At 34.9% G+C, this 12,956-nt stretch overlaps 1 protein-coding gene across 2 annotated transcripts in view; it reads left to right on the top strand.

Moving 5' to 3' along the window:
* Positions 1-12,956, top strand: part of LOC144855525 (E3 ubiquitin-protein ligase HUWE1-like) — a 45,679-nt gene that overhangs the window by 20,532 nt on the left and 12,191 nt on the right. The window contains exons 33-55 of one of the 2 annotated variants that reach the window (XM_078713413.1): positions 76-347; positions 596-677; positions 798-965; positions 1,525-1,681; positions 1,984-2,083; positions 2,630-2,870; positions 3,433-3,622; positions 3,943-4,101; positions 4,283-4,452; positions 5,143-5,355; positions 5,747-5,975; positions 6,546-6,860; positions 7,137-7,337; positions 7,610-7,726; positions 8,254-8,321; positions 8,552-8,714; positions 9,021-9,119; positions 9,309-9,513; positions 9,942-10,186; positions 10,631-10,875; positions 11,568-11,694; positions 12,309-12,420; positions 12,610-12,740. In XM_078713413.1, the coding sequence (XP_078569539.1) occupies positions 76-347; positions 596-677; positions 798-965; positions 1,525-1,681; positions 1,984-2,083; positions 2,630-2,870; positions 3,433-3,622; positions 3,943-4,101; positions 4,283-4,452; positions 5,143-5,355; positions 5,747-5,975; positions 6,546-6,860; positions 7,137-7,337; positions 7,610-7,726; positions 8,254-8,321; positions 8,552-8,714; positions 9,021-9,119; positions 9,309-9,513; positions 9,942-10,186; positions 10,631-10,875; positions 11,568-11,694; positions 12,309-12,420; positions 12,610-12,740 (4,009 nt within the window). The remainder of the gene's footprint in view (positions 1-75; positions 348-595; positions 678-797; positions 966-1,524; positions 1,682-1,983; positions 2,084-2,629; positions 2,871-3,432; positions 3,623-3,942; positions 4,102-4,282; positions 4,453-5,142; positions 5,356-5,746; positions 5,976-6,545; positions 6,861-7,136; positions 7,338-7,609; positions 7,727-8,253; positions 8,322-8,551; positions 8,715-9,020; positions 9,120-9,308; positions 9,514-9,941; positions 10,187-10,630; positions 10,876-11,567; positions 11,695-12,308; positions 12,421-12,609; positions 12,741-12,956) is intronic. The other variant, XM_078713414.1, reaches the window with a different exon arrangement.

Genomic DNA, 12,956 nt, shown 5'->3' on the forward strand with positions numbered 1-12,956 from the left:
GATTAGTATAGAGAAACAAGAGGCACAGACTGGTGAATAGGGGGTGCATAATAATAATTTATATTTATTTCTTAGGTTATAGAATGCGCTACGGATTTACTGAAGATCGCTGCACCTTTAACATCCTCATCTACAATGTCCATTGATGAATGGGCTCAAGAGGTGACCACTAGGCCGGCCGCAAGCAAACTAGCCTCACGTGTACTCCTCTTTACGTTGCTCTTTGAGGAGATGAGAGAGGCTTGTGCTAAGACTATGCAAGAATCAGGAGTAATGGATGTGTTGGTTCAGTTGCTAGATTCAGTGCAACAGTGTCTGTGTGCAGCTACTACGCCCACTACACCAAAGTAAGTAAACGGTATTCTGGCTTGGTACCTGCTGTTCAAACTCAGACTCATGGGTTCAAATCATTTGTCTACACTTTTTACATCTCAAAACAAAGCTCCAAAAGGTTTAGTTATTTCTAAATAAATTTGACCATATTTGAATGAATGTTGGTGTGTTAAATGTGAGTTATTTTAAAAAGTCAGACAAGCTTAGAAAAGACAAAATACACATACACATTTATCCATTTATATCTTCCTTTTTTTTTAAGGTGGTTGGCACCGTTACTATTGCTAATTGACTTATTTGAAAAAGCATCAATTTCATCAAAGAGGAGGTTACAAAGTCTCAAGGTAAAAGCATAGTTGATTTAATTTATTCCCAAACATCCATTAAAGAAGATTTAATTTAATTTGTCATTTAGTGATATCAATAATTTGTCATTTAATGATATTAATGTCACTTTTTAAAAGGTTTCATCACATACATGGAAGTGGTTTGATGATACAATGGGACGTTGGTGTAACTATAGCAACAGTAACAACAAAACAATAGATGAAGCTTATTACAGTGGCAAAACAAGTATACGCTTTGCGGCCGGAAGAAGGAAATATATCGTGCATTACAACAACTTTGTTCAGGTAAGAAAATATCCAGAGTTTGAACACCTGTAACATGTGATTCTGTATCATAAGATTTGCCTACGATACTGGTCAAATACTGTCATATGTGGAGATACAGCATTGATAATTTAGGCGATTTTGATTTGTTCAGGTAAGGAAGAATCCAGAGTTTGAACAGCTGTATTAATTTGTCACATGTGGTGTCACATGAGCTTCTGTATCATAGGATTTCCCTATGATACTAGGCTAATACTGTCATATGTGGAGATTCTACACTGAGAATCAAGTGATTTGTTTCTGAAACACAACACTGTATTTCTTACATAATGTTTATTATATAAAATTGCATTTCTCTGTGTAAATGAATGACTTATTTTAATTGGTTATTCATCAAGGGAAGAATGCTAGATTAACCCAAGTAGGAATTTACTACTGATTTTGCTTTATTGTGCTACACGCAGTGCAGGATCCTACTTACAATACATCGTGTTAAGAAGTATCGTATTAATTTATTAATTAATCTATTTTTACATCACTAAAGCTCTCTATTAATATATATATATTCTATAACTGTTAGGTGAATGAGGAAACTGGAAACCGAAGGCCAATCATGTTAGCGTTACCGGACAAAAAAGATGAAAAGAATGAATCCGACAAAAAAGAAGCAACTTCAAAAGAAAAGGATAAAAAGGACGCTACTCCAAAAGAATCAAAGAAATCTGCATTTTTAAAAGGTATCATTAACTTAGAGCATAGGTATTACACAATTAGTATTAGACAGTAACCAGTGCACTGTGATAGGTACACAGTTGTATTTGTTGCGTTGTATTTCTTATTTTTTTTAATTTATATGTTTCATATGGACAGTTTGTCTGAAATAAAGTTGAATTGCATTTTGCGCATGATAGGCCATTTGAACATGCTTTTTCATTTAATTTATCTACACAGTTTTGCTGAGAGACAACAACAAACAACAGTCGTTTCCTACTAACATTACTGTTTTTACAAAAAAAAAAATGTTTTTCCATTTTTTCAGGTGCAAAATACACAGAATCAAAAGCTAGCACAGATAGTGAGGCAGCTAAGGTTGTAATGATAGAAGGTCTGGTGGCTGATCAAATTACGCTGCTATTAAGGTACGTCAAAACTACTAATAGTAATCATTTGAATATATATATAAACTTTATTTATTCACGAGACTGATGTGCAGTACAACTTGTTCAATTAATATTGATTGTTTTACACAAGTTCATGATATTACAAAAAAAACCAATACCATATAAATACGAAAAAAAAGATAGAAAAAATTGAAAATGAAAAGAAAAAAAATTACAGCAGAATAAACTTGTTATGTTTATAAACCAGTCTAGTTATTTAACATTAATGAAGGATATTGAGTAAATATGTGTGTATTTCAAAAACTAAAACTTATATAATTCACAATGTTATTGCTGTAGTATTGTCATAGAGACTCGGGTTTAATTCCTGACAACTCTCAGTCTACTCAGCTGTAAATGAATACCTGGTTGAAAATACAAGGGAGGATAAGGTGGTGTTGAAAAGAACTGGCCACCCTACCACATAATACCAAGGCTTAGTACAATGAGCTCCTAACAGCTCATTCCCCTACGTTCAGAAATGAATACGGGACTTGCATTTACTTTTTGTATTGTCCATTGTAGGACCTGTGTTAGATTGATAAGTATTCCAGTAGAGCCTGACACGCTACACGCTGTTCTACGATTGTCCCTCCGACTCACAAGACAACACCACTATGCCTTGCAGTTTGCTGAACTTGGCGGGGCTAAGATGCTGCTAAGCCTAACCCAGCTATCGGTATTCAATGGTGCTTTATCCCTCATCACCTTGATGCTTAGACATATAATGGAAGAGCCTAGTGTACTGAAACATACTATTGATGAGGTATTTATGAACTGTGTTTAACCCTGGTGTTTTGGAGTTGGAATAAGTGACGTTATTTCTACGGCCATCATTGATTGTGATCAGAGGTGTAACAGCTATGAGCATTCACTGGCTGAACCCAGGAGCCTCGGAGCTTATGGGGGCCCCTGAGCAGTGCCTAGAGTAAAAAACGGGCATTAAAATATGAGGCCTCCAGCGTTGGAGGGCCACTTAGGGTTTCTAAACCAAGGGCCTTCGGTATCTACGTTACACCACTGATTGTGATACTTGTGTTTAAGGCTAGAACCAGCCTTGCTTATTATAAAGTCAAATGTAAATAACATTTGTAGCATTCTCTGTGTATATGAATGGCTTATTTTGATTGGTTATTCATTAAGGGAAGAATGCTAGATTAACCCAAGTAGGAATTTACTACTGATTTGGCTTTGTTGTGCTACACTCAGTGCAGGATCCTACTTACATATTTATAATAATTAGATGATTGATTAGAGGGGATAAAAACAGGATAAAAGTCACAAAAAAAACGGGAAATTCCAAATAATTATGTACCATGTTGTTTCAGGTTGTGTCCACCACTGCTAACCATGGTGTTGGTAGTTCATCCTGTGGTGTTGGTGCTGGTAGCATAGGATCAAGAGAGTTACATTTTGTGTTGAGAGTCTTGGGACCCGCAGCTTGCAGAAATGAAGCCATGTTCTTAGAATGTGCCAGGAATAGTTTAAGGATTGCACTTCCACCACCACCAAAAAGAGGCAAGTACAGTCCACCAATACGTGACTCTCCTTGAGATCCAAAATGTTTTATTCATACCCATCATTTTTGTTTGTAAAGCACTTAGATCATATAAGACTACCATTATTATTATTATTATTATTATTAAATGGGTCTGGTATTGGGGAAAGATGATTATATATCTATATTTTAGATAAATTATTTCTAGGATTTACAGTATTTGCCCAAAATAAAAGAAACAAACAAAAAATCTAACCTTTCAAACTCATTTATATTTGTGACCTTTACTATATACATTAACAAAATTACCCTCGCTAACTTTAAATTGCATCTTTTACAGGTGAAGATGATGAGTCCCGGTACAATGGGCCAAATGTTGCACAGATAGTGAAGTCCTCAACACCAAAGAGTTATACACCACCAGCCTTAGAGGGACCAATCAAGCAGGTGCTCTGTGATATACTGAATGCATTAGTGGAGCCTGAAGAACCCAAAGAAGGTAATGCTCTATCATATTCTAATCACTCTATAAATATATCACCTGTACAAATTATTGCTATTAGATGTTTTGTAGCATTCTCTGTGTAAATGAATGTATGTTTTCCAACACAAAATGACATTCCATGAGAAGGATTTGATTGGTCGTAAAATTATATTTACAACTGCAACTTAAATTGCAGAATCGGAAGCAACCGTCATGCCACGAATGCCCCTACAAGAGATGGAATCAGCTGGCCTAGGATTACGAGAGATAGGCGATGAATTTCTGCGTCAATATGCTCAAACAGAACGGCCACCGTTGGTACAGAGGTTAGACAGCTGTACAGAGTCTGCTTCCCTAGATGAAGAGGTCAGTCTATTCATTTCTAAAGCTCTGTCTACACTATCAAACTAGTTTGATAAACAAAGTGTGATATGCCCAAATATGGTAGTGATATGACATCATCATGTCCATGGGTATATCACTTTTTTTTTGTCACAAAGTTTTATAATGTAGACAGTGCTTTACACAAACACAAAGTCTAAAGTTAATCAAACTTTGAAATAATTGCATAACAATCTAAATGCAACTTGTTCACAAATATTCTGCATTATCTATGCAATTACTATAGACATTACAATACCTAATTAAGTTATATTCACAATCCCTAACAAAACTCTACAAATAACTTTATTAGATGTTCTGTGGCATTCTCTGTGTAAATGAATGACTTATTTTGATTGGTTATTCATCAAGGGAAGAATGCTAGATTAACCCAAGTAGGAATTTACTACTGATTTGGCTTTATTGTGCTACACTCAGTGCAGGATCCTACTTACAACAGTTTTAAATGATTTAATTGTTTATAATTTTGTAAGTACTTTATATCAGCTGCTGCTTTTACGGATTTGTTATTTATTTATGTTTGGTCTGCGTCCCGCTTTTGAGATTTGATAGTCGATGTGAAGTGGGAATATGAAAGTATACTAGTACAATATTACATTAGTGTAACTAATAATGGGTTTTCTCACTTGACGTAAATTTGGTTAAAATTCACAGAACAATGAATCTGCGTCTCAGTCTGAGAGCACCGCTGAGTCATCACAGACTACATCATCTAGTATCAAACCAAAAGCTACCAAAGCCAAACCACTGCTACCCAAGTCAGCACTGCTACGTCTGTTAGCAGAACTTGCCAAGTCTTATCCAGGCTGTGCGTTGATGATTGCGCAATATCAACTGACAACTGACCAGGCTGTTACTATTAAACAGGTAATTCTTTGATTTTAATTATTATTAACTGGAAAATTATTACTTTTTTGTTCAACCAAATAATACAGACACCAATGGTATAAATACCTTAGTGATGTTTCGTTTAAATGCTGTCAACTTCTTTGAACTACTGTTTGGAATGGTCTGTACTGGATAAAACCACCTGTTCTCTCAGAGGATCCTGTACAGTAACACAGGACCAACACCTTTACGTCGCATCAGAAAGATGAGGCAATGAGTGTTAAACTATGGCACAGACAGGACTTGAACCCATGTCTTTCATATGCTAGTCCGATACCTGTACAATTACACCATACAACTCTCTCAGAATACAGTTGTCCCTGTTATATATTTGAGTGTATAGCAATAACAATATATTTTTCATTTTTAGGATTGTTCTGTACTAGGCTACATTCTAGACAATTTACTGCCCCAGTGCCAGACAGCAGGGGATGCTGATTGCCCACCTTTAGCAAGAGTGTTATTAGCTAGGCTAGCAGCAAGTAACCACAGCCCTGATGCACAGAATCTGCTGGTGAATGAGGTGAAAGCTGCTCTATCAAGAGCACTAGCACTGCCTGAGAGTGCTGAGAAGCACTGTAGAGTACAAGCATTAACTAGTAAGTACTTTAAAGCTCGTATACACTATCAAACTAGTTTGACACAAAAAATGTGTGATATGCCCAAATATGGTAGTGATATGACATCATCGTGTCCATATATGGGCATATCACACTTTTTTGTCACATGAAGTTTGATAGTGTAGACATATTGATTTATTATTATTTCAAAATGTTTTATATTTGATAAATGATTACGTTGTTTAGTTATTGATTCCAACAGCAATCTGCCTCAATTTTTGGAGATCACAGATTTTTAAAAAAAAATCATTTACATGATGATGTCATTAAGGTTTGAGAACATCAATGATGCTACCTCACCCGATATCTGATTAATATTGTTCCTCATCTGTTATATATATATTTGTCTTGTCCGTGGGCTTTACGTGACAAGTTTTACGTCTTGTAAAATCCTCTCTTAATGGTATGTTTCTTTATTTTTTTTTATTATTTTCTATGCACCAGTAATAGAAATAAATGTTTATGAATTGAAATGAAATTTATTTTATATGGAACACAATACATTCATTAATTTACTGCAATAAATTCAATTTATTTGTTATTAAACAGTATTAATTAGCGTAATGATTGATGCGTGCCCCCCGTCAGGTGGTTTCCAGAGCACACGCACGCCACAGCTGAACCAAATGAACAACATCATCCGCATCCTGGTGCGTAAAGGCCTCGCCACAGACTTGGCTCGCATTATGCACAATCTGGATCTGTCTAGCCCTAGCGTAGCTGCGACGGTGAACTCCGCTCTCAAGCCATTGGAGACGCTGTCTAGAATCGTGAACCAACCTACAAGTGGAACAGCAAAAGCTGGAAGCAAGAATAAGGCTGCGAGGACTGATGGCCAGGCTGCGGTTGACCGCAACCAAGCTAGTGAGTACATTCTTAATCTAGTTTTCTATATATTTAGCATGACACCCATTTTGTGCAAGGAGAATGTGTCAATAAATATAATATGCTTATATATATATTATTATATATATTATATGTTCGGTTCTGTTATACCTTTTATTTCTGATCATTCTTTTTCCATATTTTATCCTGCCAATGTTTGTAAATGTTCACATTTATGACAAATAAGCTTACTGTAATCTATGTCTATATCTGAATGTGATGAAATAATTTTTCTCACTAATTCATTGATTGTAGATTTGCTTGAAATGAATGAGACCGAGCCATCAGATCTACTAACACAAGAACCAAACACACAGGATACATCAAACGCAGAAGCAGCCTTTGACCAGATGATGGATGAATTGATGCAGAGAAGTCCTACCACAGCCCCTGAAATCATGGGAGAGACACTCATAGCAACCAGCCCAAGGCGGCTTAGCCCACGCTATCATGGAGGTAATGATAATAAAATGACTTTATTACAATCTTGTCTTTGTTAAATGAGTTTATATTTTATCAGTGAGTTTATTATTAATACATGAAGTAAACTAATTATAATGCAGAATAGTGCATTTCCTTTTGGGTCAATCTTAATGGTCAGTATTAGCAATCTTATTGGTCAATATTAGCAATCTTATTAGTCAATAGTAGCAATCTTATTGGTCAATAGTCTTATTGGTAATTTTTTGCGATCTGTGTATTGATATTTGTTTTAATATTCTTATTAGAATCACAAGAGGAAATGATGATCTCGATAGCAGATGAGGGCGACGTTGCCATTGAGCAAGCGTTGGCTGATACTGAGATGTTTAGTCACCATAGCAACGAAGATGACACACCAGTAGGTATGTATTAAAAAAAGAATAGATGTCTTAGTTGCATAACCAGAATTGATATTAAAGCCTTGTCTACACTATCAAACTTTTTTGTCTGTTAAAAATACATTTGTTTGTTTAAAAGCACTATTGAAAAGCCATATGTCTTTTTTAATGGCATTTTGGATTCTTGGCAGTGCAATATTAAAAGTGAATTATAAAGTCTGACTATCACTCTTTTGAGAATTAATGGTCTGAAAATGGTTTACTTATATTTGATTTTAAAAACTTCATTGTAGTGGAGCAGTTAAGTTACTCAGATACTGATCCGGGGTTCAAATCCTATCTGATGTCCGGATTTTTCCTCACGACCAAAACAAAAAAAACAAATTCACTCATTGAGACTTTGTAAAACTTACATAGATTATCTTGCATGTACCTTTAAGAAAGTGAATGAATTTGCTTACGGTTATCCCTGGCAATTTGCTTAATTATATAAAACAAAAACGGTTGTTTAGCCATGTAAATATGTAACTATTTTTGTTTACTTTGTGTAGTTGATGACGATGTTGCGGATGATGATATCGGACCTGAGACAGAATCGGAAGACAGTGATGATCAACAGGTAATGAGAAACTTTATTTTATGATTAAAACAATATTTCAAGTTCATTAACTTGCCAGTGACTTCTAGTTTGTGGCCCTATCAACAGTTTATTTATTTTCTTGATTATTCAATTTATGTTAAAGTTATTGATTATTAAAACTGTTGATGAATAAAAGTATAGATGAATGAATGAATAAATATTCTTAGATTGATGGATTAGTAATTTCTAAAATGTTTTAAATTGATCAGGATATTGATGATGAAGATGAGGAGGAAGAAGAGGACGATGAGGAAGGTTCTGACATGGAAGCAGACGAGTATGATGAATATGACGAGGAGATGGACGACCCATATATGGGCGTCGGAGATGATCGCAATCTATTTTTCCAATTAGACGAAATGTTTCCCTCAGGTAATTCCAACGTAGGAAGACGATGTAAAAATGAACGAAATGTTTTCTTTGTGAATTTACGTCCCTTTAGTTCAATTATTAAATTGGTTCCAGGTAATTTATTTAGAATGTAAGAAAAATGATGTTTATTAAAAATGTTTAAACTTGCGTCATTTTCGTTCAACTTTATAATAATAATAATAATAATTTACCGTTGGTTTACCACAAAATTGGTGAAAACTTTCTACATAATTGCTAGACGGTCTGTCTTTTCCCCAAGTTTATTTGTGTTAAAGTTTACCTGCGTACATTTTTTTGTCTCTTTAGATCCATTTTCTCAAAATATTTTTGAAGTTCCAGGTTCACTGCGTACGTACCAGCTACCAATCTCAATGCATGATGATGTCAACGCCAATGATGTACAAGGTAGGTGTGCAGTCATGCATAATATTTAAAATTGTTATTTTATACGCATCCAACAGTGAATAACTTGCCAAATACAGGATAATTTATCGTGCTTATACCAAGTTGCAGTTAACTACTCCACAGTAGTTACTTATTAACCATCATCAATAGAAATAAACTAAATCGTTTCTAAATGTGTTTATTTTCTAGGTCCATCAATCCCCCCGCCCCCAAGCACTATGTCTCGTAGCCATCCATTGCTTGTACGACACGCAGATCATCCAACCTTGACGCAGACCGTTGGTAGAGGACATAGAGGAGGTAGACAGCGCACTCATAGACATGCTCCTACCACTATTCATGTCTATAACACAGGAAGCTCAAGACATCCCAACCCACCTGCTATTTTGCAAAGGTGAGATAGTCCTTGAAGATTTACCTACTTTTTTCTTAAGCGATGTCTACACTATCAAACTTTATGTGACAAATAAATGTGATATGCCCATATATGGACATGATGATGTCATATCACTACCATATTTGGGTATACCACTACCATATTTTAGCACATCACACAAACTAGTTTGATAGTGTAGACAGAGCTTTAGAATATATATGTTTGCATTCTCTGTGTAAATGAATGACTTATTTTGATTGGTTATTCATCAAGGGAAGAATGCTAGATTAACCCAAGTAGGAATTTACTACTGATTTGGTTTATTTGTGCTACACTCAGTGCAGGATCCTACTTACAAATACTGTATAAACAAATAAAAAATTAAATTGGTATATTACAAATCTGGAAGGAACAATATAAAGATTTTTATTTTTAAACACTTTCAGATTGCTAGGCCCATCAACCGCTGCCGATGTACTCCAGTTGACAACCAACACAATAGGCAACGTTCAAACTAGAGTCTACGTCAGCGATATTCACCAATCAGATGCCCAAGATAGTATGATGGATGATTTCTTTCAAGATTTCAGCATAAGTAGCGGAGGAGGGGGATCAGTGCCCTCTACGCTGAGTCGTTGGGCAGAAGAATCTCGTGTTTTGGATGGAGAGAGTGTTCATGATTGCGTTCAAGGTATTTTGTCGATTTGAAATTTGAAAAATAGCTCTGTCTACACTATCAAACTAGTTTGACAAAAATGTGTGATGTGCCCAAATATGGTACTGATATGCTTAAATATAGTAGTGATCATGTTCATATATGGGCACATCACATTTTTTTGTCACAAAAAGTGTAGACAGAGCTTTAGTTATTGTCAACTAAAATATTTATTTTTACTGTGAATAAAGAAATTCATTAGTATTAACAATGTTTGCACTTTTGAAAAGCAAAGTGCCTTGTTTAGTGGCATTTGGATTCTTGGCTGTGCAATATTAAAAGTGAATTATAAAGTCTGATCATCTCTCATTTGGGAATCGGTGATTAGAGAATAATTTACTCACATAAATTAAGAAAAGAAATATTTGAAAAACTTTGATACTAAATATCATATAAAAATGTATTTCTATCTTATTTCAGTACTGAAACCATCGATTCTGAGTGTGTTGAACAAACATAAGGATGTAGAAATTACTGAAAGAAAAGAAAAACGGAAGAAACAGAAAGAAGAGGAAGAAAAGAAGAAAGCAGAAGAAAGTAAAAAACGTGCAGAAGAAAAAAAGAAAGCAGAAGCTGCCAAGACTGACAGCGAGATGAAGCAAGCGGAAGGAGGAGGAGCGAGCGACGAAGGAAGAGGCACATCCAGGGATGATGAGAGCATGGAGGTGAGTTTTAAAAAAACTCGGCAACAATACATTTTTTATCCTATAAGGTTTCAAATTCAGTTTCCTAAATGCTTTAAAAAAATACAATCTTATACTGATTGATCGATTGATGTTTGGTGTATAATTTCAGTTAACTGCTAAGTTAATAACCTGTAGATAACCATCATAATTTTGTATACTACAAACAAGATGAAATAACTATGTATGTATGCACTATTGAAAAGCCATATGTCTTGTTTAATGGCATTTTGGATTCTTGGCAGTGCAATATTAAAAGTGAATTATAAAGTCTGACTATCACTCTATTGAGAATTGATGGTTAGAGAGTAATTTACATACATGTGTTAGAGAACGATTTACATAATGAATAATTGTTTTGTATTATATCAAACAACTCTTATGGTAACAAAACTTTTGTCACATCTGCTCCTCGACTCTGGATCACACTGCCCATCTCAATTCGCCAATGTACTAACTTGGATTCTTTTAAAAATTATTAAAAACTTTTTGCCCAGGCTTATACATAGTCATAGGCCTATTTCTTTCCATATTAAATTTGAAATTTTATTGTGCATTTAATCTGAGGTGATTGCATACTATAAGCATTCAAAAGCACCTTTGGTGGCGAAGTGCGCTCTAGAAATCTGTATTATTATTATGTTGATAGAGCAGTAAGGAATCTTATCTTACAGGTTGGTGATAGTGGAGCGCTAAGCACACCAACGACGACATCATCCCCTAGCAGTCTACCAACCTCATCCAGCTTACTGGACCCTGTAGAGTTACTTAGAACTGCCACCAGTAATAGTACATCACAAGGTAAACACAACTTTCTTACTTTTAAATACAACACATGAGATACCGGTTGATTAAAGCTCTGTCTATCAACCTTTTGGTGACGAGAAGCAGTAGACAGAAATGTATTTATAATAATAATCTTCATTTCTAAAGCTCTGTCTCCAATATCAAACTTTATGTGACAAAAAATGTGATGTGCTCATATATGGATATGATGATGTCATATCAACACACTTTTGTGTCAAACTAGTTTGATATTGTAGACTTTAGAATATATATGTTTGCATTCTCTGTGTAAATGAATGACTTATTTTGATTGGTTATTCATCAAGGGAAGAATGCTAGATTAACCCAAGTAGGAATTTACTACTGATTTGGCTTTATTGTGTTACACTCAGTGCAGGATCCTACTTATAAATACTGTATAAACAAATAAAAATTAAATAGATATGGAAAGAACAATGTAAAAACTTTATGCGTCACAAAATGTGCTCATATATGGACACTATGATATCATATAACTACCATATTTGGGCACATCACACTTTTTTTGTTAGTTTGATAGTGTAGACAGAGCTTTTATGTGTTTTGAATTGGTTTATTCAATAAATATAAAAAATGTTTTTTTTTGTTAGTGATAAGCAGTTTCTTGGAATCTATGGTAACGGAAGCAATGGGAGAAATAACACCACCATCATCAACGCCCTCATCTGTAGCCATGGCAACATCAAACACTGGAGCCACTAGGTACTAGCAACTTATTTCACATTTTTGTTTTCCTCCTTTTGTTGCTCTTCTATTTATTTTTGTAGTACTTTGTGATTTTACTGATTTATGTAATTAATACAAACTAGAAACTTAAAATTCACTTTACCAAAAACTAATACAATGAATATAAATACCTTAGTGATGTTTTGTATAATTATTATTTTTAAGCACAACAACTTCATCAAGTGGAGTGGACTTAGCAAGCCTTATCACCGTTACAGCATCATCAAGTGGAGTGGACTTAGCAAGCCTCATCACCGTTACAGCGTCCTCAGCAGCCTCTGCTACTACTGTATCTAGTAAGTCAACTACTCGAAAACAAGCCCATGGGTTTAATCTTTTAAATAGTTAACAAGAAGACATTTATACATTATTATGATTAAATGTAGTAGTGGAGCTGTAGCTTGGTGGTTAACGTACCTGTCTTCCAATATGTGCCAGGGTTGTAACTCACGACTCTTTCAACTCCACTCCCTAAGCCTCAAATGAGACTTAGTTTATAAGCATGATAAATT

This window comes from Antedon bifida, chromosome 11 (assembly GCF_963402885.1).
Source record: "Antedon bifida chromosome 11, ecAntBifi1.1, whole genome shotgun sequence".
NCBI lineage: Eukaryota > Metazoa > Echinodermata > Crinoidea > Comatulida > Antedonidae > Antedon > Antedon bifida.